Here is a 25,547-nt window from a genome sequence, read left to right on the forward strand (position 1 = left end):
ATAATGGGCTACATAATTGAGCTGCCAACCCAAAAACGCTTCCGTTTTTATGCTGTAACTGTTAACGCTTTTATGTGCTGGAAGTTTGCCAGGAGGCTCATTAGGGTCCCCGTCAAAGAGGGCACAGCCAAAGCAAAATATATTTAAAGGGATACCAGCATGCCTGTTAGACACAGAACCCTGATTAACCAACATTGTTGCATCTCACAGGTGTCCATGCAACTTGCATGCAAACATGCAGTGTCGCACTTGAGTTCTCCCTGCTTCGAAACAGGCCAAGGATGGAAATTAACAAGGTATCCTGCTCTACAGGAGTGTGTTCTGTTTTGTATTTCAACAGCTTTCCTGAGCATGATGATGGAGTAATTAGGCAAATCAGAGGCTCACATGCCCATCCATCAACTGCATCTGCAGTCACAAACAAACTTTGTAACCTGACTTCGAAAGATCCACTGAGCAGACAAATATTTTATCAGTGTGTCAGGCCTGGGGTGAAGGGTAACACCAATATTTCAAAATCAGCAGGATTATTTAAGTATAATTTCTGTTGGAGATTCAATTTGGGGCCTGTAAGCCTTGGAATTCTCCCTTAAAAGACAGAACTTTGTTTTGTCCTTGTGGTTTTTGAACTAACTTATGATTTATTATGGCCTAGGGTAATAAAAAATCATGATGCACAAGCCACTAGCCGTCACCTTCAGCCCCCAACTAAAACCTCTCCAACGCATCATCAAGGATCTACAACCTATCCTGAAGGACGACCCATTGCTCTCACAAATCTTGGGAGACAGGCCAGTCCTTGCCTACAGACAGCCCCCCAACCTGAAGCAAATACTCACCAGCAACCACACACCAGAACCACTAACCCAGGAACCTATCCTTGCAACAAAGCCCATTGCCAACCGCGTCCACATATCTATTCAGGGGACACCATCACAGGGCCTAATCACATCAGCCACACTATCAGAGGCTCGTTCACCTGCACATCTACCAATGTGATATATGCCATCATGAGCCAGCAGTGCCCCTCTGCCATGTACATTGGTCAAACTGGACAGTCTCTGCGTAAAAGAATAAATGGACACAAATCAGATGTCAAGAATTATAACATTCATAAACCAGTCGGAGAACACTTCAATCTCTCTGGTCACTCGATTTCTGACCTAAAAGTGGCAATTCTTCAACAAAAAGACTTCAAAAACAGACTCCAACGAGAGACTGCTAAATTGGAATTAATTTGCAAACTGGATACAATTAACTTAGGTTTGAATAGAGACTGGGAGTGGATGGGTCATTACACAAAGTAAAACTATTTCCCCATGTTTATTTCCTCCCTCCCCCCGCCCACTGTTCCTCAGACGTTCTTGTCAACTGCTGGAAATGGCCCACCTTGATTGTCACTACAAAAGGTCCACTCCCCCCCCCCCACTCTCCTGCTGGTAATAGCTCATCTTAAGTGATCACTCTCCTTACAGTGTGCATGATAAACACCCATTGTTTCATGTTCTGTGTGTATATAAATCTCCTCACTGTATTTTCCACTGAATGCATCCGATGAAGCGAGCTGTAGCTCACGAAAGCTTATGCTCAGATAAATTGGTTAGTCTCTAAGGTGCCACAAGTCCTCCTTTTCTTTTTGCGAATACAGACTAACACGGCTGCTACTCCAAAGCTTTTATTGCTTCATTTAGCTACATATTAAATAAATGCTACAGTCTTTTTGGTGGTTCTGATTTCTCTGGAAATTTGTATTAATATTTCACGTATGATAACATGAGAGAGCTACAGTAAAAAATCCAGTTGTGTACAGGATGTTTGCATGCTCCTTCATTCTACTTTTCTAGTCCTTTTTAGTGATGCTCATTCAGTGTTTTGGCTCAATGGGCCTTTCACATCCAGGGATCCAATCTAGAGTAAGTGGCAATCATCTCTTCACTTTTGACTAGCTCTTAGCAGTTCTGAGAAATGGGCTTCTCTGAGATCACAATAGAACTACATGTACCAAGATCTTATTTCCCAAAACAATATCCCCAGCAAACCATTTAGACGCTTCCTGGGCTGGAGACCAAGGATCAGGTTCTGTTAAAAGTCTCAGCACACTTCTGTGTTTACAGGCACAATTTTGGCATGTGCAAACACTTAGGCCAGGTCTACACTGAAAAATTAGGTTGATCCAGCTGCATCACTCAGGGGTGTGAAAAATTCACACCCCCAAGTGACATAGTTAAACCAATCTAACCCCTAAGGAAGACAGCACTATATTGACAGAAGAATTCATCTGTTGACATAGCTACCACCTCTCGGGGAGGTGGATTCGCTATGGTGATGGGAGAACCCCTTTTGTCGCTGTAGTGAGTGTTTACACTGAAACATCACAGAGGTGCCACTGTCGTTATTTAAGTATAGACACGGACTCCTAGTTAACTAGCAACCAAGTGCCATTTGGATAAGTAAAGTGTAAGGCTAACTCCCAGTTCATACATGAAATTGTCCTTTGCTCATGGCTAATACAGGTTTTTTTCTTGTGCAAAAATTGTGAATGCAAATGTGCCAGTTACTTTTATAAATATGGTTGTCAGTGTAGAGGATATCTCTAAAATTTTCTACTTTTTGCTTGAAGGCCATCACACTGGTCTGTCTTTTTAGTTTGTCTTCTGGATCCTATAAGTGCTGTTTCTCAATCTACTAAAGGGGTGTGCTAGTCAATTATGTGAGCCACATTTCATCTTTCCAGGGCAAAGCCTATTTGATACTCTCAGCCCCTAACAGGTTGGGGAACAAGCGAATCAACTTGGTGTCCAATTTACACCCTTCATTCTACCTTTTTCTCACCAGGTAAGACTATGCACTCTTCTTTTGTAATAATTAGCTATACAGACAAACTTTACTTATCTTCTCCCATACTGGCGTAGCTGTGGCCTGCTCATCTGACCTCAAGACTAGGGGCTTGGAATCCCTGAGTTCTAATCCCAGTGCAGTAGCCTTGGTCAGCTTCTCCTGTGTCAAATGGATATAATTATACTGCTCCAACTTCTCCTGGGATATCTAGTAGTAAATAAGCATAACTTTAATTTTCTTAATCTAAGTACAATAAGACCAATTTCTGTCTAGCAACCAGTATTCTCAAATATTCACAGAAAGACACATTTGTTGACTCTGCAGAGGGCCCACATATTGGTGAGGGAATATTGGTGAGGTAAAGAATGGCCATCAATGCACTACCCTTTCAACTCTGCCCTTCAGAGCTGCATTAAAAAATCAGTTTCTCCCCAAAGCCTCCTTTGTCCAAGCGCTTTTCAGAATTAATAAAGCTCCATGACATCTCTGTGCAGTAGATAAGTGTTATTTCACACAGTTTACAGATAGAATAACAGAGACACAAAAAGATTAAGCGGCAAATCTATGCAGAGTAGTGAATAGGACCTAGAATCCAGGCTCCAAATCCTGGATATAGCATTAAAAAAAATAACTAAATAAAGCAAAGTAAGAAAGAAAATGAGAGTGGAAAGGGGGAAGAGGTTCGCAGGAAGGAGAAGGAGACATAATGCTACAACCACTAAAACATTCCACCTCTTGGTAAGTGCCCAGTAGAATTGCCATAATTTGACCAAGTTACACAACCACATTTGCCTCCTTTCTTTGTCTCCTAGTATAGTTGTGTTTTAACTTTTCCTACTTTGAGAAATCAGTGGAACTATTACTTCCTTATTTATGATAATGATGCAACATTTGTAATGTAGGGATCATGACCTCATTGTGGTAGGTGCTTTCCAAACACACGAGACAGCTCTCCCCAAAGAATCTGGAATCTAGGGAATTTTTTTGATGTGTCATTTGCTTATGTACATTTGTATTGCACAGTATACAGAAAGGAAAGGCAGTAATTTTAGAGCAGATATTGCTGGGGATCCTTGTGTCTGTGAAAACCCAGCCTCAAAGGGAATCAGAGAGTCAGGTAGTCAGCATGACATTGACCTTTAGGGAGAAAACAGTTCTCTGTCTGAAGCTCTGCCATTATCTGCTCTTCTATATGTCAGTTATCTTGGGTCTGCACCTTGCAAACTAAGTTGTCTGTCATCAATCATTTGCTGTTGTCTGTTGTGTACTGGTTCCTTGCTTGCTACCCTCCCTTTGTTAATAAACTCGTTGGCTTACATGCATAAAATTACTTGATTTTGAGACTGTTTATTCACAGCATCATCCGTCTAGCACAGAGGTCGGCAACCTATGGCACCCTGCTGCCTGCCGAGTCCCAGCCACGCCCCGCTCAGCCCACTGCCGAACCCAGGCCGGGAACCCGGCAGGGAGCAGCGTGCTATTAAAAATCCTGCCCGCCCCGGCCCGCTCTTGTCCGCCCCCACCCCCCGTCAGGGTGAAGAAGCTTGGTCCTGCTGGCTGCTGCTGCAGGGCAGGCAAGCTTCCCTCCTCCCCTGCCTCTTCCCGCAGTGTGCGGGGTTCCTGCCCCTCCTCCTCTCCCTCCCTGGCCCCGATCAGCTGATGGCCCTTGCGGGGGAAGGGGGAGAAGAGGAGCTGCCCCGCCCTCGCTGCTCTGGGCAGGAGGTGGAGAAGAGGTGGGGACGGGGCCATGGGGACTGGGGGTAGAATTAGGGCATATCCCCTACAGCCCCCTGCCATGACCCGCTCTGGGCAGGGGACTGGGAGCACCCCCACGACCGCAGCCCACACCCCCAGCCCTCTGCCCTGACCCCTGCACCCCCCCACACACACACCCAACCCTCTGCTCTGACCCCTGCACCCCCCCACACACACACCCAGCCCTCTGCCCTCACCCCTGCACCCTTCTCACACACACCCAGCCCTCTGCCCTGATCCCTGCACCCCCCTCACACACACCCAACCCTCTGCTCTGACCCCTGCACTCCCCCCCACACACACCCAGCCCTCTGCCCTGATCCCTGCACCCCCCCACACACACACCCAGCCCTCTGCCCTCACCCCTGCACCCTTCTCACACACACCCAGCCCTCTGCCCTGATCCCTGCACCCCCCTCACACACACCCAACCCTCTGCTCTGACCCCTGCACTCCCCCCCACACACACCCAGCCCTCTGCCCTGACCCCTGCACTCCCCCAACACACACACACAGCCCTCTGCCCTCACTCCTGCACCCCCCATGACCCCAGCCCTAACTCCAGCACCCCCCCACACACATACCCAGCCCCCCCACAGCTCTTGCCCTGACTTCTGCACCCCCTCACACACCTCCAGCCCCCTGCCCTGACTACTGCACCCCACACACACATACCCAGCCCCCCCAAACCCCATGTCCTGACTCTTGCACCCCCTACATTCCCACCCCCACCCCCTCACCAAATGGGAGCTGCCCAGGGAAGCACTCCACCCCCAAACCTCCTGCCCCAACCCTGAGCCCCCTCCCTCATTCTAGCTCCTGGCCAGACCCTACATCCCAACCCCCAGCCCAGTGCTCAGTACACTCCCACCCTCAGCTCAGTGCAGAGAGAGAGGAAGAGAATGGGCTAGAACCAGGGAAAAGGTAGGTACCCACTCTATGTGGGCAGGGCCAGGATCCCAGACTGGCAGTGGGCTGAGCAGGGCTGGCAGCCGGGACCCTGGCTGGCAGGAGCCGGTAGACGGAACCCCAGACCGGTAGCGGGCTGAGCCACTCAGCCCACTGCCGATCTCGGGTTCCGGCTGCCAGCCCCGCTCAACCCACTGCCAGTCTGGGGTCCTGGCCGCCAGCCCCACTCAGCCTGCTGCTGGTCTGGGGTTCTGGCTGCTGGCCCCTTGCCAGCCAGGGCCCCGCTCAGCCTGCTGCTGGACTAGGTGAATGGAACCGCAGGCTGGCAGCAGGCTGAGTGGGCTGGCGCCGTAAGATCAGCATTTTAATTTAATTTGAAATGAAGCTTCTTAAACATTTTGAAAACCTTGTTTACTTTACATGCGACAATAGTTGAGTTATATAATATATAGACTTATAGCACAAGACCTTCTAAAAATGTTAAAATGTATTACTGGCACGCAAAACCTTAAATTAAAGTGAATAAATGAAGACTGGGCACACCACTTCTGAAAGGTTGCTGACCCCTGGTCTAGCATTTAACTATAAGAGAAATAAACAAGGTCTCTGAAGAGCTATCCCTTAAGAAATATATAGGATAAATAGCAGCATTAAATATATATCAGTGTGCAGGAGGGTAGAATTCATTCATTAAAAGCAGGATGGAATGCTATTTTAATGTACCTTATAAGATTTTAGTTTAGGTAAAAAACGAGGAGTACTTGTGGCACCTTAGAAACTAACAAATTTATTTGGGCATAAGCTTTCGTGGGCTAAAATCCACTTCATCAGGTGCATGCAGTGGAAAATACAGTAGGAAGATATATATAGAGAGAGAACATGAAAAAATGGGTGTTGCCATATCAACTGTAATGAGACTAATCAGTTAAGGTGGGCTATTATCAGCAGGAGAAAAAAAAATTTTGTAGTGATAATTAGGATGGCCCATTTCAGACAGTTGACAAGAAGGTGTGAGTAACAATAGGGGGGAAATATTAGCATGGGGAAATAGTTTTTACTTTGTGTAATGACCCATCCACTCCCAGTCTTTTATTCAAGACTAATTTAATGGTGTCCAGTTTGCAAATGAATTCAGATTCTGCAGTTTCTCGTTGGAGTCTGTTTTTGAAGTTGTTTTGTTGGAGAATTGCGACTTTTAGGTCTGAAATTGAGTGACCAGGGAGATTGAAGTGTTCTCTGACTGATTTTTGAATGTTATAATTCTTGACGTCTGATTTGTGTCCATTTATTCTTTTGCATAGAGACTGTCCAGTTTGGCCAATGTACATGGCAGAGGGCACATGATGGCATATATCACATTGGTAGATGCGCAGGTGAACGAGCCTCTGATAGTGTGGCTGATGTGATTAGGTTCTATGATGGTGTCCCTTGAATAAATATGTGGACAGAGTTGGTAATGGGCTTTGTTGCAAGGATAGGTTCCTGGGTTAGTGTTTTTGTTGTGTGGTATGTGGTTGCTGGTGAGTATTTGCTTCAGGTTGGGGGGCTGTCTGTAAGCAAGGACTGGCCTATCTCCCAAGATCTGTGAGAGTGAAGGATTGTCCTTCAGGATAGGTTGTAGATCCTTGATGATGTGCTGGAGAGGATTTAGTTGGGGGCTGAAGGTGACAGCTAGTGGCATTCTGTTACTTTCTTTGTTGGGCCTGTCCTGGAGTAGGTGACTTCTGGGTATTCTGGCTCTGTCAATCTGTTTCTTCACTTCAGCAGGTGGGTATTGTAGTTTTAAGAACGCTTGATAGAGAGCTTGTAGGTGTTTGTCTCTGCTAATTTTTTTCCCTACTGTTACTCACACCTTCTTGTCAACTGTTTGAAATGGGCCATCCTACAAAAGTTTTTTTTCTCTTGCTGATAATAGCCCACCTTAATTGATTGGTCTCCTTACAGTTGGTATGGCAACACCCATTTTTTCATGTTCTCTGTGTATATATATCTTCCTACTGTATTTTCCACTGCATGCCTCCGATGAAGTGGGAAAGCTTATGCCCAGATAAATTTGTTAGTCTCTAAGGTGCCACAAGTACTCCCGGTTATTTTTTGCTGATACACACTGACACGGCTACCACTCTGAAACTAGTTTAGGTAAGAAACCTACTCTTCCTTGTCTCATCTCATCTGCTGCAACTTGCATGCCGGGCTCCTTGTTGTTGGTTATCTTAGTTTCTTTGACTGGATCATAAATGCATAATTTCTCATAATCTTTTACAGACCACAGAGGCACGTTCCCTCTTTCTCTGCACTTCCATTTCATTTCTCTGAGTTCTCAGTTTCAGTTCTGAGAATGTCTGGGCCCTGGATGAAGTGGGAAAGCCTCGGGGGAGTTAGGAGACTTCTAACTGACATTTGAATAAAACCTCAGCGTCTGTTTTTCACTGTCATTTGTTATCGGGAGATTGTTGAACAGTCTTTTTTGTAGATCTGTGATCATTTGGAGAAATCGCTCTGTACAACTTAGAATCATAGACTTTAAGGTCAGAAGGGACTATCACGATCATCTAGTCTGACCTCGTGAACAATGCGGGCCACGGAATCTCACCCACCAACTCCTGTAACAAACCCCTAACTTATGTCTGAGCTATTGAAGTCCTCAAATCGTGGTTTAAAGACTTCAAGGTGCAGAGAATCCTCCAGCAAGTGACCCATGCCCCACGCTGCAGAGGAAGGCAAAAAACCCCCAGGGCCTCTGCCAATCTGTCCTGGGGGAAAATTCCTTCCCGACCCCAAATATGGCAATCAGCTAAACCCTGAGCACATGGGCAAGACTCACCAGCCAGACACCCAGGAAAGAATTCTCTGTAGTAACTCAGATCCCACCCCATCTAACATCCCATCACAGGCCATTGGGCATATCTACCACTAATAGTCGAAGATCTATTAATTGCCAAAATTAGGCTATCCCATCATATCATCTCCTCCATAAACTTATCAAGCTTTGTCTTGAAACCAGATATGTCTTTTGTCCCCACTGCTTCCCTTGGAAGGCTGTTCCAGAACTTCACTCCCCTGATGGTTATAGAAACCTTCGTCTAATTTCGAGTCTAAACTTCCTGATGGCCAGTTTATATCCATTTGTTCTTGTGTCCACATTGGTATTGAGCTTAAATAATTCTTCTCCCTCGGTGGTATTTATCCCTCTGATACATTTATAGATAGCAATCATATCTCCTCTCAGCCTTCTTTTAGTTAGAACCAAGCTCATTGAGTCTCCTTTCATAAGACAGGTTTTCCATTCCTCGGATCCTCCTAGTAGCCCTTCTCTGTACCTGTTCCAGTTTGAATTCATCCTTCTTAAACATGGGAGACCAGAACTGCACACAATATTACAGATGAGGTCACACCAGTGCCTTGTATAACAGTACTAACACCTCCTTATCTCTACTGGAAATACCTCGCCTGATGCAGCCCAAGACCGCATTAGCTTTTTTCACAGCCATATCACATTGGTGGCTCATAGTCATCCTGTGATCAACCAATACTCCGAGGTCCTTCTCCTCCTCTGTTACTTCCAAATAATGCATCCCCAGTTTATAACAGAAATTCTTGTTATTAATCCCTAAATGCATGACCTTGCACTTTTCACTATTAAATTTCATCCTATTACTCCATTTTAAAAGGTCATCTAGATCTTCCTGTATGATATCCTGGTCCTTTTCTGTATTGGCAATACCTCTCAGCTTTGTGTCATCTGCAAACTTTATTAGCACATTCCCGCTTTTTGTGCCAAGTTCAATAATAAAAAGATTAAATAATATTGGTCCCAAAACTGATCCCTGAGGAACTCCACTATTAACCTCCTTCCAGCCTGACAGTTCACCTTTCAGTGTGACCCACTGTAGTCTCCCCTTTAACCAGTTCCTTATCCACCTTTCAATTTTCATATTGATCCCCGTCTTTTCCAATTTAGCTCATAATTCTCCATGTGGAACCATATCAAATGCCTTACTGAAATAGAGATAACTTAGATCCACTGGGTTCCCTTTGTCTAAAAAATCTATTACCTTCTCAAAGAAGGAGATCAGGTTGGTTTGACACGATCTACCTTTTGTAAAGCCATGTTGTATTTTGTCCCAATTACCATTGACTTCAATGTCCTTAACTACTTTCTCCTTCAAATTTTTTCCAAGACCTTGCATACTACAGATGTCAAACTAACAGGCCTGTAGTTACCCGGATTACTTTTTTTACTTTTCTTAAAAATAGGAACTATGTTAGCAATTCTCCAGTCATACGGTACAACCCCTGAGTTTACAGATTGATTAAAAATTCTTGCTAATGGGCTTGCAATTTCATGTGCCAGTTCCTTTAATATTCTTGATGAAGATTATCCGGGGCCCCCAATTTAGTCCCATTAAGCTGTTCGTGTTTCGCTTCTACCTCGGATGTGGTAATGTCTACCTCCATATCCTCATTTCCATTTCTCGTCCTACCATTATCCCCAAGCTGCTCATTAGCCTCATTAAAGACTGAGGCAAAGTATTTGTTTAGATATTGGGCCATCCCTAGATTATCCTTAACCTCCACTCCATCCTCAGTGTTAAGCGGTCCCACTTCTTCTTTCTTTGTTTTCTTCTTATTTATACGTCTATAGAACCTTTTACTATTGTTTTTAATTCCCTTTGGAAGGTCCAACTCTGCATGGCTTTTGGTCTTTCTCACTTTATTCCTACATGTTCTGTCCTCAGTAAGTTAGCTTTCCTTGCTAATCCCTTCCATCTTCCACTCCTTATAGGCTTTCTGCTTTTTCTTAATCACCTCTCTGAGATGCTTGCTCATCCAGCCTGGTCTACAACTCCCGCCTATGAATTTTTTCCCCTTTCTTGGGATGCAGGCTTCTGATTAGTTTCTGCAATTTTGACTTAAAGTAATTCCAAGCCTCCTCCACCTTTAGATCCACAAGTTTTTCAGTCCAATCCACTTCCCTAACTAATTTCCTTAATTTTTTAAAGTTAGCCTTTTTGAAATAAAAAACCCTAGTCATAGATCTATTTTTGTTTATCCTTCCATTTAGTTTGAACTGAACTAGCTCATGATCGCTCAAACCAAGGTTGTCCCCTACAACCATTTCTTCTATGAGGTCCTCACTGCTCACCAAAACCAAATCTAAAATGGCATCTCCTCTTGTCGATTCAGCAACTGCTTGGTGAAGGAATCCATCAGCTATCACATCCAGGAAAATCTGAGCCCTATTATTATTATTAGCACTTGTCCTCCAGGCTGTACCTGGGAAGTTAAAGTCTCCCATGATCACACAATTCCCATTAGTATTTACTTCTTTTAAAACATTAAAGAGGTCTCTATCCATATCTAGATTGGATCCCGGCGGTCTATAGCACACCCCAAGCACTATCCCAGGGGATGCTCTAGGAGCTTTCTTCCCCAATGTGATTTTTTGCCCAGACAGACTCTGTCTTATCCATTCCATCACTTCTTATTTCTTTACAGTCTACCTCATCATTGATATACAGTGCTACTCCCCCACCTTTGCCTTTATTTCTGTCTTTCCTAAACAGCACATTCCCTTCAATACCTGTAGTCCAGTCATGACGACTATTCCACCATGTTTCTGTATCCCTAGAATATCTGGTTTCACTTCCTGCACCCGTAGCTCTAGTTCCTCCATTTTGTTACCTAGGCTCCTCGCATTGGTGTACAAACATCTTAATTTTTGCTGTTTGGCTTCGCTCAGATTCTTTACCCAATTAGGCACAGATATTCCACCGCCAATATTACCTATTAGATTGGTATGTACACTACCCTTCTGCCTTATGTCCATTCTCCTACCCACGGCTGTATCCTGTCTTACTTCGTTTTCTTCCCTCTCAAAGAGAAAATCTGGCGTGGAGATTACCTGGACATCTCCCAACCATCTCCCCTAAATTCCTAGTTTAAAGCTCTCTTGATCAGTTGTGCCATCCTTCATCCTACAAGTCTATTTCCCTCCCTACTCAGGTGATGTCCATCCCGAGAGAACAGTCCTCTGACCATGGATGCTTCCCAGTGGCCAAACATCCCAAAGCCCTCCTTATAGCACCACTGCCTGAGCCATCTTTTGAGCATCATAATCTTGTCACACCTTTGTTGTCCTTCTCTAGGAACAGGCAGAATCCCACTGAAGATCACCTGAGCCTCGATTTCCTTAAGCATCTTCCCCAGCCTGGCATAGTCTCCCTTGATATGTTCCAGAGAGAATCTTAGGACTTCAGGTTGATATGATGAAGTTGTTACTATAAAAATTGCTGTAACATTGAATGCCTCTATGTTAATGTGGAATCCACAATGGGCTGACAGGGTTTCTAGCACATCCCCATCTGGTTAGGGACAATGGAGATTAGTTAGTTTTACCAAATGTACTCTGACCACACAATGGGTATGCTGAGAAGTTTTTCTCATGTGAAAACAGTTCTCCCCAACCCCTCAACAAGGGCCAGGGATTTGGAGAGTGGAAAATTAGCAGCAGCAGGGCAAACAAACCAAGGTACTGATGTTAGCCTTTAAAACTCACAGAGGATGGATGCGTCGGGGAAGACTCAGAGAGCCACACAGGAAGTTTTGGGCAGGAGAGGGAAGAAGACTGGGATGCTTTCATAGCTGAGGAGTGATTTAGCTGAGGGGATCAACCAAGATCAGAGCATGGTGAGCTGGCAGGAGAGAGAGAAAAACTCCATGACTGAGAAGACAAGCCATGCATTGCAGGAGAAAGATCCTGAATGCCCCCAGAGAACTGTGACCCCAGCCCAAAGAATGCTGGGGAGTGGTGTGGAAACTGAGGCAGGGAAATGCATGTAGAGTTTGACATTTTATATAGGTTTATTTATTTATTGTGTGAGTACAGAGCAATGGTGTTAAAATCCTGTGCAAAGTGTCTGTGTGTGTGTTTCCTACCACATGCTCCTGAAGCGTTAACCTGTGGACCAAGAATGACCACATGGCTGGAGTTCTGGGTGAGGGTGTGTTCAACCAATGAGGATGTCGTGGGAAGGGCGGGTCAGCACTAGTCCCAAGAGTCAAGCAACTGGACCACAGGGTCAAAGCTCTCAGGACCCCAAGCTAGGGACAGTGCATGGGCACTGTTCAGATTTTGGAGGCTTAAAGCACACAGGGGATTCGGCAGCTGTCACAGAAGTATAGTGATTGTCCAAGAAGGGGCATTTCTCCAAGATGATGTGACAGCATCACCTTGTCTTGAGCCCTCTCCCAGAATATTACACATTCAGGAAAACTGAAATTGAATCCCAGTTATTGCTTCTAGCTAAAAACCATTCTACAGTTACTAGGTTCCTTTCATTTCAGTCATTTATTCAGTCCTAAACGGACAGTATTAGGTAAAAACTGGGCCAGATTAATGTAACTGCATTGCCCCATATATTTACACGCAATTGCCATTCCTTTGTTATTAATAATGCCATAGATTTTTAAAACTAAGGCCCAGTCCTACAACTGGTTGCATGGGCAGGCCCCTGCAGTCATGAAGGTTTCAGTCAGGTTTTGCACAGGTGCAGTATCATAGAATCATAGAATATCAGGGTTGGAAGGGACCCCTGAAGGTCATCTAGTCCAACCCCCTGCTCGAAGCAGGACCAGTTCCCAGTTAAATCATCCCAGCCAGGGCTTTGTCAAGCCTGACCTTAAAAACCTCTAAGGAAGGAGATTCTACCACCGCCCTAGGTAACGCATTCCAGTGTTTCACCACCCTCTTAGTGAAAAAGTTTTTCCTAATATCCAATCTAAACCTCCCCCACTGCAACTTGAGACCATTACTCCTCGTTCTGTCATCTGCTACCATTGAGAACAGTCTAGAGCCATCCTCTTTGGAACCCCCTTTCAGGTAGTTGAAAGCAGCTATCAAATCCCCCCTCATTCTTCTCTTCTGCAGGCTAAACAATCCCAGCTCCCTCAGCCTCTCCTCATAAGTCATGTGTTCTAGACCCCTAATCATTTTTGTTGCCTTTCGCTGGACTCTCTCCAATTTATCCACATCCTTCTTGTAGTGTGGGGCCCAAAACTGGACACAGTACTCCAGATGAGGCCTCACCAATGTCGAATAGAAGGGAACGATCACGTCCCTCGATCTGCTCGCTATGCCCCTACTTATACATCCCAAATGCCATTGGCCTTCTTCTTCTTGGCAACAAGGGCACACTGCTGACTCATATCCAGCTTCTCGTCCACTGTCACCCCTAGGTCCTTTTCCGCAGAACTGCTGCCTAGCCATTCGGTCCCTAGTCTGTAGCGGTGCATTGGATTCTTCCATCCTAAGTGCAGGACCCTGCACTTATCCTTATTGAACCTCATCAGATTTCTTTTGGCCCAATCCTCCAATTTGTCTAGGTCCTTCTGTATCCTATCCCTCCCCTCCAGTGTATCTACCACTCCTCCCAGTTTAGTATCATCCGCAAATTTGCTGAGAGTGCAATCCACACCATCCTCCAGATCATTTATGAAGATATTGAACAAAACCGGCCCCAGGACCGACCCTTGGGGCACTCCACTTGATACCGGCTGCCAACTAGACACGGAGCCATTGATCACTACCTGTTGAGCCCGACAATCTAGCCAGCTTTCTACCCACCTTATAGTGCATTCATCCAGCCCATACTTCCTTAACTTGCTGACAAGAATACTGTGGGAGACCGTGTCAAAAGCTTTGCTAAAGTCAAGAAACAATACATCCACTGCTTTCCCTTCATCCACAGAACCAGTAATCTCATCATAAAAGGCGATTAGATTAGTCAGGCATGACCTTCCCTTGGTGAATCCATGCTGGCTGTTCCTGATCACCTTCCTCTCATGCAAGTGCTTCAGGATTGATTCTTTGAGGACCTGCTCCATGATTTTTCCAGGGACTGAGGTGAGGCTGACTGGCCTGTAGTTCCCAGGATCCTCCTTCTTCCCTTTTTTAAAGATTGGCACTACATTAGCCTTTTTCCAGTCATCCGGGACTTCCCCGGTTCGCCACGAGTTTTCAAAGATAATGGCCAATGGCTCTGCAATCACAGCCGCCAATTCCTTCAGCACTCTCGGATGCAACTCGTCCGGCCCCATGGACTTGTGCACATCCAGCTTTTCTAAATAGTCCCTAACCACCTCTATCTCCACAGAGGGCTGGCCATCTCTTCCCCATTTTGTGATGCCCAGCGCAGCAGTCTGGGAGCTGACCTTGTTAGTGAAGACAGAGGCAAAAAAAGCATTGAGTACATTAGCTTTTTCCACATCCTCTGTCACTAGGTTGCCTCCCTCATTCAGTAAGGGGCCCACACCTTCAGTATCCCACCTGAGTGGAGCTAGTTACAATTTGAAGGTCTTAAAATATTTATTACTGAGCTAGTGTTTGTGGCTCCAGTCCTGGTGAACATAGCCTTTCTCTGCAAAAATGGCAAAAAGCTGCAACTTCTGAGCAGATGGATGAATTCGTATCCCAGTAGATGTTGTTGAGATATTTTGCCATTTTCACAGAAAACTGTATTTTGGATGTTCAGGTCAAAACAGTGCATTCCCTCTTACAAAAAACTAGCCTCTAGTTTTTGAAAACAAAAGTGAAAAATAAATTCAAGGTAAAATGAAAAATGTTTGTCTTTCTGGCAAACTCACAAAAATATGGGGCTCGAGCTGAGCAGCTGGTGTCAATCTGCTGAGTCAATGGAGCTACTCCACTGATTTACGCCAGCTGAGGACTTGGCCCTAATTCGCCATTGACATGTTATTGGAAAACTCTCTTTCCCCAAAAGAATAGCAATAACCAAGCAATTTCTTCTGCCGAACAATGGTACTATAGCATTTTTCTCCCTCTTTCCCAAGCATTGTTCCTTGTACTTGGGTTTGGTTTTTTTCATAATACCAGATTCACATTCATGACTCTTTTTTCCGCCTTTTAATGAAAAGCACAGTAAAACTAAGTGCTATTCAATTTCCATCCAGGTTTTAACAGCAGTTCTTTAGAAGCACTGATCAGTGGACTCTCTCTGCAGTCTTGGATGCAGTTCAATACTGTATGTATTCTTGCACTAAGATTTACCTCTTACATTCAGAAAAAGCTCTTAAATCAACAAATCTGTTAACGTCTTCTCCAGCTCTGGGTGCCTTGGAGATAAAATGCTTGTGTTCTAACGGACGGGTCATCACTGATCTTAAAGAGGAATAGCCTCGTTTGTACAGGAATGTCCTCTGTAGAACCATTTCATTTGGCTCTGATTTTGTTATTCCTTATCAGTTTATATTAACATTTTGTGAATAAATTGAACAACTCTTCTTGTCAAGCTTGAATGAAATAGAAGTATTGCAAATGTTAGGCCTCAAACTTCCATATTCTGCAAAATGCAAGCCCTGCAAAAAGTAAAGCTTACACTTGTAACTTGTGGTCAGGAAACGAGGCGACCAGATAGCGATTTATGCTGACTCCTATGTACTTATCAGTCCAAAACTACCCACATTCAAAATCTAATGGGCTACAAAAAATAAATAGGCCTAAAAATGAAATATGCATCAATTATACAATTAGAGCAACCACATAAACAATGACAGGTTTCAGAGTAACAGCCGTGTTAGTCTGTATTCGCAAAAAGAAAAGGAGTACTTGTGGCACCTTAGAGACTAACCAATTTATTTGAGCATAAGCTTTCGTGAGCTACAGCTCACTTCATCGGATGCATATGCATCCGATGAAGTGAGCTGTAGCTCACGAAAGCTTATGCTCAAATAAATTGGTTAGTCTCTAAGGTACCACAAGTACTCCTTTTCTTTTCACATAAACAATGTGGCCCACCCTGATTGGTTGGTCTGTTCTAAAACACGGCCGTCAGACCAGATAAAAAGACGAAGGCACAGGAGTTTGTGTGTTGTCGGTCATACCTGACCCACACCCCCTGAACCGAAGGGACGTGCACTTCTCAACTGTCTGTACCTGGCCAGTGCAGAAAACGGCCGACTGAAGGGTAACATATTTTTCGGACAAATGCAGGGTAAGTCTATGGAGTAAAGAAGTCTGGTTGCTCGAGCTGAACTGACCATAGTCGTATTGATATCATAGTATAAAATCAGTAGTAGATGGCTGATGCATAATAGCTTTGCATGTGTTATTGCTCGTCTTTTTACATAGCCCTAGAAAATGCGTGTAGCACTGTCATTCATCAGCTTTATGTTGCCTTTAAAAACACCAGAAATATAGGGCTGGTGAACAATAGTTTTAGCTGTGCTTGTCTTCGGGGCTTTTATTATAACCTGCCAGGACCAGCATATGTAGAGTCTCTGTTCAGGAACTCGCAAATGGTCCACAATATTACTTGTACTTGTGCTTGTCTTTGGTATAATCTGCCTTTTGTATTAATTCTTATTCAGTGTTGGTCTTTCATTTTCCTTTTCTTGTTTTGTTTATGCTGTTATTTTAGTTGAAATTATTAAAAGCCTTTCTTGAGGAATAATTAATAGTTCTTACTTATTTTATACGGACACCACTTAACCTCATTACATCTGTGTTGGGTGGTAGGAAGTAGTGAACACCCCAGGGTGAAATAGGGCCCCGAGGCATGCCTCCTTCTTCCTTGATCTCCGCACATTTCACCCTGGAACTTTAGCATCTTTGGGCTTAATATTGCTCCCATTGAAAACGACAGCAAAAATCCATTTGGAGTCACTGGAAGCAGTATCCTGCCAGATATGCTGTGCTTAAAGTTCTGAGTGCACCAACCTGAAATAGCTTGCTTGCATTGTTACAGAAATAAAAATTATATGAGACACATGTCAACACAAAACTCATTCAATTCAAGGATCATGAGCTTTTAATTTGTCTTCCAAATACAAACAGTTCAGTTAGTGAAGCTTACTAGGCAAACTGTTTTACTAAATGTGTTTTATTACTTTATAACCCCATTGTTGTTCAGTAAAAAGCATTTGCCCTGATTCTCCACCACCTTGCAAACTGTCATCACAAATTGAGGGTAAAATGCTACCCTGTGTGTGTGTTGCAGAATTTATTGGGCAATGTTCAGATTTCATTTGGTGGCTCCACTATGTCTTCCTGTGAATGTAAAACTATAGGCCAGATTTATCACTAGTGTAATTCTACTGACTTCAGATGGGTTACTCCAGTGGTAGTTATGGCCTACTATGCAAACCACTATCTAACATATACTCCCATTAATCAGTGTCATAACTTATCCCAGACATAGCCAGCCCTTAGCACGTCTCCGTCTGCACACTCTTTCCAGCACACCATGTTCCACCATTTTGTGGGGCTGGGTTATTACATTGCCTTGTACGTCTCTTTGTTCCAGACTGGCAGGGAGTCCAGGATGACCAGCAGCTCCAGCTACCATTTGTCTTACTGCCTGTAAAATGATTTTAAAAAATATATTAGATTATAAGGTCCATTTCACAAGTAAGTGAGTCTCAGCTGAAAGCTAAATTGCTTTATTGCAGTGGCATGCTGCACTTGAGAGCTGGTGCAAAGTCAACTGAAGTTTCTTATGGGAGTAAGTCAGAGGCTACCATGATAAACTTATTCTTTAGACCAGAGATCTAATCCTAGCTCTGACACTGGTTCCCTCTGCATCCTTGAGACTTACCTAGCATGTAGGGTTGTTGTGAGGATAAATGTTTATATGGCACTTTGAAAATAGGATCTTCTAAAGAATATTTACCCAATTCAGATTGGTAGTTCATTGCTTTTTATTCTGCTTCTCTGATAATTTGCTGGGTTACAATTTGGCTTCTCTTTCCAAAGTGATTGGCAACGTGTCTCGGTGATGCATCTGTCTCACCTCCAAAAGGATAAAAGTTTCAGTCTTGTTCCAGGCAGGTCATCATAGTAATGCTGCTTGGGGAAATGCTGCAGAGATTCTTTGTGGAAGGGTCATTTCAGGACTTTTTCATTACTGTATACTCTTACTTGTCAGCAGAGTTCAATACTATAGATTGTGGTGTCTCTTTAGATTGATGGGAGCACATGATGGGGCTGTCACTGCATTTTTTTTTTATTTACTCAACTGGTCTCTTTGTGTATCACAGACACTGTATTAATCCAGTTGTGCTGAAGTTTGCTATGAAGTCCTGATGAACCCATATGCTCTTACTATCTGTATTACCAAGGCATCAGTTTTCCAGTGACGTGAGCCCAGGGCCTAACTCCTATTGATTTCAATCAGTGTTAGGTATTTAGGTGCTTTTGAAAATCCCATAAGGTGCCTATCTCCACCTTCAGGTGTCTAAATGCTTTTTAAAATCTGACCTCTAGTCACTACTGTTTTGCTGATAGCATCAAGCATCACCCCCTGGCCTCTGCCATGGCTTTCTCAGTCTATCTATTCTCTCTCTCTTACTCTGGGTTTTGCGTTGTTATCCATCACTGTAATACCTACAAGTATCTTCCTGATTAGCAGAGGTCCAAAAGCAGATGTCACATTACCTCTTGCAAATCAGTACCTCAAGGACGCCTGGGTCAAATGGCTCTAGAAGTCTAGTTCCTCCCAGTGACACACAGATCAATGAGGACCATCTGGGTATAATGACTCCTTTCAGTTTCCATAGTGAGAGATCAGTGTTGGGCCATTTAAAGGGTATTTCCACATTTCCGCCTCGGTTATTTCTGTCTGACACTGAAGAGTCGATCCAACCTCCAGTCAGATCATATTTCACGGGCTCCTTGATGGAGCCTGGTGCACCTTACAACTGCAGCAGAGTGCTGCTGTCGGGTTCTGCACATTTCCCCAGCCTTGCTGGTGATTGATTCCTTTCCCTGACATGTCTGAGATCACACTTGTAACCACAAAAGAAGAAGGATCTAGTCTGGTTTATTGTAGTGATCTACACATGCCTTATATACATGCCTAAAAAAACTGATCCCTTGATGATTCTCACAGAGCTGGGCAAAGCTGGCTGTTAGAGCTGTTAGCCGGCTGCTATTCTTCAGCTCAGACTTTGCTGTCTCCGCCAATTTGTGGTGCTGACATCTCTCCAGCTTTTAAAGCCTCCCTTGTTTAACCTGGCTTATTTATAATAATTACTTGAGCAGTTAATTTTACTCTTTTGCAAAGCCCCTAAGACTGCTTGGCACGAAAGGTGGTTTAGAAGTGAAGGTTTGATTGATGAATGGATTCAAATAGCTGCTGATTAGTATTGCCCAGGGTGAGAATACAGTTGCTATTTCCCACCCCCCTCCTCACCGCCATGTATGCATGTTGTCGCCCTACCTTTGCGTCTGGTCTTCTCGCAGGCTGGGCCCTCATAACCCTGTGGACACTGACAAACACAGGTGTCCCCGAGAAGCATGGGTTCAGCATTGTTCTGACAAGGGCCACAGCGGCAGGCGTTGAACTCTGTTAAGTAATCGTCCAAAGCCCTTTTCAGGTTTTGCCTTTTTGTTTCAATATCACCAAGGTTGCTTCTACGGAGGATTTCATGTATGGGTTGTAGCTGCATAGAACAGAAGAGAAAATGTGGCAGTGATGGATTATAATTGCTTTAGTGGGTACACAAAAAAGGGGATTTAATTTAATGAGTACAGTTCAATTTATAAAGTACTACAGCCATAGCATGTTGGAAATTTATTGGAGAACACCTCAGAGCTAAAGAAAAAATTTACAGACAGATAGATATAGGCTGTGTACAACATTACAGATGGGCCAGAGCCAGAAACCTCCTCTCCAAAGCCCTGGTAATTTTGGAGGTGTTGGAATTATTTGAATACGTGGACTTATGTGCATCCCTTTGATTCTGCTCCCAAATCAGATCAAAAACCACAAGGGGCCTTATTTTGTTATTCATATTTAAATGATCCCACCCACAGTCTTACAAGAGTTTTGCATGATTTCTGCCATCTTGGATCAGAATCCTTTGGTAGCAGCTGGTGGCATTTCAATGCCATTTAATCTAAACTCTAGCCTAACCACCTTAATCAAAGCAGTATCAGTTCAGCATCAATATATACTACACGCATAGATCTCTATGTATGAAGCACACATACTAGGTACATCCATGATACGGTATGCTACAGTTAAAACATATTGTACCATATGAAATATTTAAAACATCATGAGTCTAAAAATACTAACATCTAAATCTGCCATGTATTTAGGCCAATGGATTGAAATGTGGGTATCTAAAACTATGAACCTAACGTCCATATTTAGCCACTTAAGTGAAAGTGAACTGGTTTCCTGCGGTGCTAAGGACCCACCATTCCTATTGAAATGTTCAGCACCCTGAAAAAGGAGGCTTTCATTTGGCTGTCTATATAAGTATTTTAGCTAGCTAATTTTAGGCACCGAAAAGTAGCAAAAGTTGGACTTAATATCCTGCCCCTTATAGGTTTCAAAATAGATTTTGTCAAGGACATGACTGTTCAAACAAAGTGCATTTTAAAAATCAAGGTTGGCTTTATATATATGTGTGTGTGTGTGTGTGTGTACATATACATGAATGAGACTGATACATGCACAAATGATCACACTGGTTGCAGAGACTGGGTTTTCTCCTATTACACAAAGAGCATAGAAAAGGTTTTCTGAGGAAGTCCTACATGGCTTTGAAAATGCTGCTTAAAAACAATGTGCACAAGACTCTTTAACAAATAAGAGTGAGCTAAAGATAAGCTCGTCTGGCTTCTCCTTCTTACATAGTTCAGTGATGGGGGCAGTTAGGGAGCTCAAGTGGGGTACAAACCTCCAATAGTACCCCGCTATCCCAATAGAGGCCTGGACCTGTTCCTTGGTCTGGGGAACAGGCCACTCTCTGATTATCTCCACCTTACACTTTTAAGCTTTTACTGTTGGTCCTGCCTCCTTGAGGCAGCCCAGCACCCTCTTCACCTGGGACACATACTGTTCACTTACAGAATTAGCATGGGGACATTCCTTTCTCAACAACCTGGTCTCCCCAACAAGTTGGCCAAACACAGCCACTTGGTTATGGGACTGTTTAACTTTCTTAACAGCTTTCACTCCATCTGAGACCTTCTCAAAGCTATCCACACTGGATCCTTCAACAGGAAAGTCAGTGGCTTCATTCACAACAGAAAATTTCTGGCTTTTAGGAACTGAAACTTTCTTGATTAAATCACTTTCACACCCTTCAGTTGCAGTAATCTGCTTGCAAAGACTACCATGAGGATTCCTTTCCCTAGGGGCTTTTCTATGCAACAATTCACCCCTCTCAGAAATTCTGCCCTTACCCTCTTTACCTAGGGCTTGCTCTAGAGGAACATTCAAGTGGACACAAGTGCTTAGCAGCTATCTGAACTCACTCCAGATCCCCAAGCAATTGCAGAGCTCCCAAAGCCGCCAACTGAGAGGTCACCGAGTGAGTTACTAGAAAATTGCAGCAAATTTTGCCCAGAGTTGATGAAAACTTGCACAGAAGGGTGGATAACCTGCAGCAGAATGCTCAGCTGATACTGAGAGTGTTTCTATTTAAACAAAAAGAAAAGGAGTACTTGTGGCACCTTAGAGACTAACAAATTTATTTGAACATAAGCTTTCGTGAGCTACAGCTCACATGAAGTGAGCTGTAGCTCACAAAAGCTTATGTTCAAATAAATTTGTTTGTCTCTAAGATGCCACAAGTACTCCTTTTCTTTTTGCGAATACAGACTAACATGGCTGCTACTCTGAAATCTATTTAAACAGACCATTTTGTCAATATGGCAGAATGTTCTGTAATTTCCTGTTTACCCAGCTAATAGTGTGGATAATTCCTGCTTCTGGGTTCCTTTCTACCTTCTATCACATTTTGTTGCCAAAGTCAGAGGCAGACATGCTTTTAAGTTAGAATGAGGGGAATGACAATGGAGTGGCACGACTCCATACCTGTACAATTACCTAGATGCTCCTCATTTCCTCGCACAGCTGTAGTCCCAGAGTGGGCTGGCAATTATAAATTCTCATGGAAGATTTTCCACCCTTAAGTGCAAGGAGAGAAACGCCCCCTCCACTGCCACACACTCAGAGCCATGCCTTTTAAGAAAATGTCTTGTCAAAGGCGGTGATGCGCTGAGAGATAGCAATGGCACAAAATAAAAGCTGCAGCGTATGACCACACTGAATTCTTTTTCCTCCTCACTGATCTCCTCCTTTCCTGTTCTATCTCCTCTCAATGACTCCCTTCCTGAAAACACTCAGGGTGGTGTGGCAGTTTGTCTGGAATGTCCTTGTTCCATTTTATGGGACACACAAGACTTGTGGGCATTCTGGTTAGGGTGACTAGACAGCAAGTGTGAAAAATCGGGACAGGGGGTGGAGGGTAATAGGTACCTATGTAAGCAAAAGCTCCAAATATCGGGACTGTCCCTATAAAATCGGAACATCTGATCACCCTAGTTCTGGTTTTGGCCCCTCCAATTTTAGTTGTGATTTTTCCTGATTTTTATTTCACTTATTGTTTGTCCGGAAGCAGCAGGACCTAGACTACTAATTTACAGAGGCCATCAAACAGCCAGCAAACTGTGTGTTTAGAACTCCAAGAACTGTCTAGAGAGGGCACCCAGAATCAGCTGCTGGTCTGACCAACATGAATTGGTCCTCCAGCAGCTAGCAGGGCCGGGAGCAGGCTGAAGGCAATCAGCGCTCAGCTGGCAAGATAAAAAGGTTTGAATGATTTTTTCCAGGGGCCATTTCTGGGTGAAGTTGGGACCAGGGGAGGAAGGATTTCTCCTGTCTTAACCCAGGAGGCCCAGCCTGGTCAGGGGTTCTGATTACACCTTTTTGGTTGAGCCAACACAGGATTGTTGATTTTTGTTATGGAAAGTAATGCCCAGGTAGCCATCTTGAGTTGAATATCTATTCACAGCTGTAAAATTCAAGTGAGTGCACTTTGTGAATTGACCCACTGTTTCAGGCAAACACAATGACAGGGTAACCTAGAAATCAGAGATTCTGTATTTCATGCACTTGATCTACTTATTCCTATAACTAGAACAATGCCTAATCCCTCAGAGCCATCCCCACATTGCCTTCAAGAAGGGGGATTTTTTTATAAAGGCATGGAGTGGAACATAAGAACGGCCACACTGGATCAGACCAATGGTCCATTCAGCCCAGCATCCTGTCTTCTGACAGTGCCCAATGCCAGGTGCTTCAAAGGGAATGAACAGAACAGGTAATCATCAAGTGATCCACTGCCTGTTGCCCATTCCCAGCTTCTGGCAAACAGAGGTGAGGGACACTTCAGAGCATGGTTATGCACCGCTGCCCATCATGGCTAATAACCATTGATGGACCTATCCTCCATGAACTTATCTAATTCTTTTTTGAACCCTGTTATAGTTTTGGCCTTCACACCATCCCCTGGCAATGAGTTCCACAGGTTAACTGTGCGTTGTGCGAAGAAATACTTCCTTTTGTTTGTTTTAAACCTGGTGCCTGTTAAGTCATTGGATGACCCCAGGTTCTTGTGTTATGTGCAGAAGTAAATAACACTTCCTTATTCACTTTCTCCACACCAGTCATGAGTAAGGCTAAGATTTTGTCACGGATATTTTTAGTAAAAGCCATGGACAGGTCACAGGCAATAATGACCTGTCCCTGACTTTTACTAAAAATATCCATGACAAAATGAGGAGCCTGGACATCTGCCCATGGGCTGGGAGCTCCAGGGGCCCTCACTCCCATTGGGACTCAGAGCTCCAGGGTTCCCCTCCACTGGTGGCTCTGAGCTGCCGGGGTCCTTCCTGCCGCTGCTGTGGTCAGGAGTGGCAGGGGTCCTCCCTGCCGCTTGGGGCAGCCAGGAGCTCCAGGGGACAGGCGGCAGGGGACCCTGCAGCTCCCCAGATGGCACTGGCTGAAGAAATGGATTCCATGACCTCTGTGACTAAATTGCAAACTTACTCATGATTATATACCCCTCCATCATATCCCCCCTTAGTTGTCTCTTTTCCAAGCTGAAAAGCCCCAGTCTTTTTAATCTCTCCTCATATGGAAGCTGTTCCATACCCCTAATCATTTTAGTTGCCCTTCTCTGCACCCTTTCCAATTCCAATATACATTTTTTGAGATGGGATGACCAGATCTTCATGCAGTATTCAAGATGTGGGCATACCATGGATTTATATGGAGGTATTATGATATTTTCTATCTTGTTATCTATCCCTTTCCTAGTGGTTTGTAACATTTTGTTAGCTTTTTTGACTGCCACTGCAAATTGAGCGGATGTTTTCAGCGAGCTATCCACAATGACTCCAAGATCTCTTTCTTGAGTGGTAACAGCTAACTTAGCCCCCATCATTTTGTATGTATAGTTGGGATTATGTTTTCCAATGTGCATTACTTTGCATTTATCAGCACTGAATTTCATCTGCCATTTTCTTGCCCAGTCACCCAGTTTTGTGAGATCCCTTTGTAACTCTTCGCAGTCAGCTTTGAAACTGAACTATCTTGAGCAATTTTGTATCATCTACAAATTTTTCTTCCTCACTGTTTACCCCTTTTTCCAGATCATTTGTGAATATGATGAACAGCACTGGTCCCAGTACAGACCCCTGAGGGACACCACTATTTACCTCTCTCCATGCTGAAAACTGACCATTTATTCCTACCCTTTGTTTTCTATCTTTTAACCAGTTACTGATCCATGAAAGAACCTTCCCTCTTATTAAAGTCTGGGAAAAGCAGTGGCCAAATTCTGTTTACTATTTCAATTAAAAGAAGCAGTTGCATCAAATGTGGGATTAGCTTTTCTACCAGCCTAGCACAGAACTGTCTCTGGATATTTTTTTTTTATTTTGTTGATCTTCTTTGACAGTGTTGCAAGTTGAGATATAAACTTTGCTCCTAAATTAGAGCATTCAACATGCAACCTTTTTTGCAAAGACTGCCTAAAACTAGCACTCTTGCTGATGACAAATTTTGTATTACTACTTACAACAAATAGGAGATAGGTATTTGCTAATACCCTTGAGAATTATAGTTCCCTAAACTGCTGCAGTGATTAATCAAGAATTGAATTAAAGGTAAATCCATCTGAGTCTATTTTTAACTTGTGGCATTTAACATTTGTGGGGGCGGGCG

General features: G+C 43.9%; 1 protein-coding gene across 2 annotated transcripts in view; it reads right to left on the bottom strand.

Moving 5' to 3' along the window:
• Positions 1-17,323: 17,323 nt before the first annotated feature.
• Positions 17,324-25,547, bottom strand: part of C8A (complement C8 alpha chain) — a 42,981-nt gene continuing 34,757 nt past the window's right edge. For both annotated transcript variants that reach the window (XM_073357581.1, XM_073357579.1), the window contains 2 exons: positions 19,740-19,962; positions 17,324-17,879 (listed from right to left, as the gene is read on the bottom strand). In XM_073357581.1, the coding sequence (XP_073213682.1) occupies positions 17,728-17,879; positions 19,740-19,962 (375 nt within the window). In that variant the 3' untranslated portion in view covers positions 17,324-17,727. The remainder of the gene's footprint in view (positions 17,880-19,739; positions 19,963-25,547) is intronic.

The sequence above is a fragment of the Lepidochelys kempii genome, chromosome 8 (assembly GCF_965140285.1).
Source record: "Lepidochelys kempii isolate rLepKem1 chromosome 8, rLepKem1.hap1, whole genome shotgun sequence".
NCBI classification, from domain to species: Eukaryota; Metazoa; Chordata; order Testudines; family Cheloniidae; genus Lepidochelys; species Lepidochelys kempii.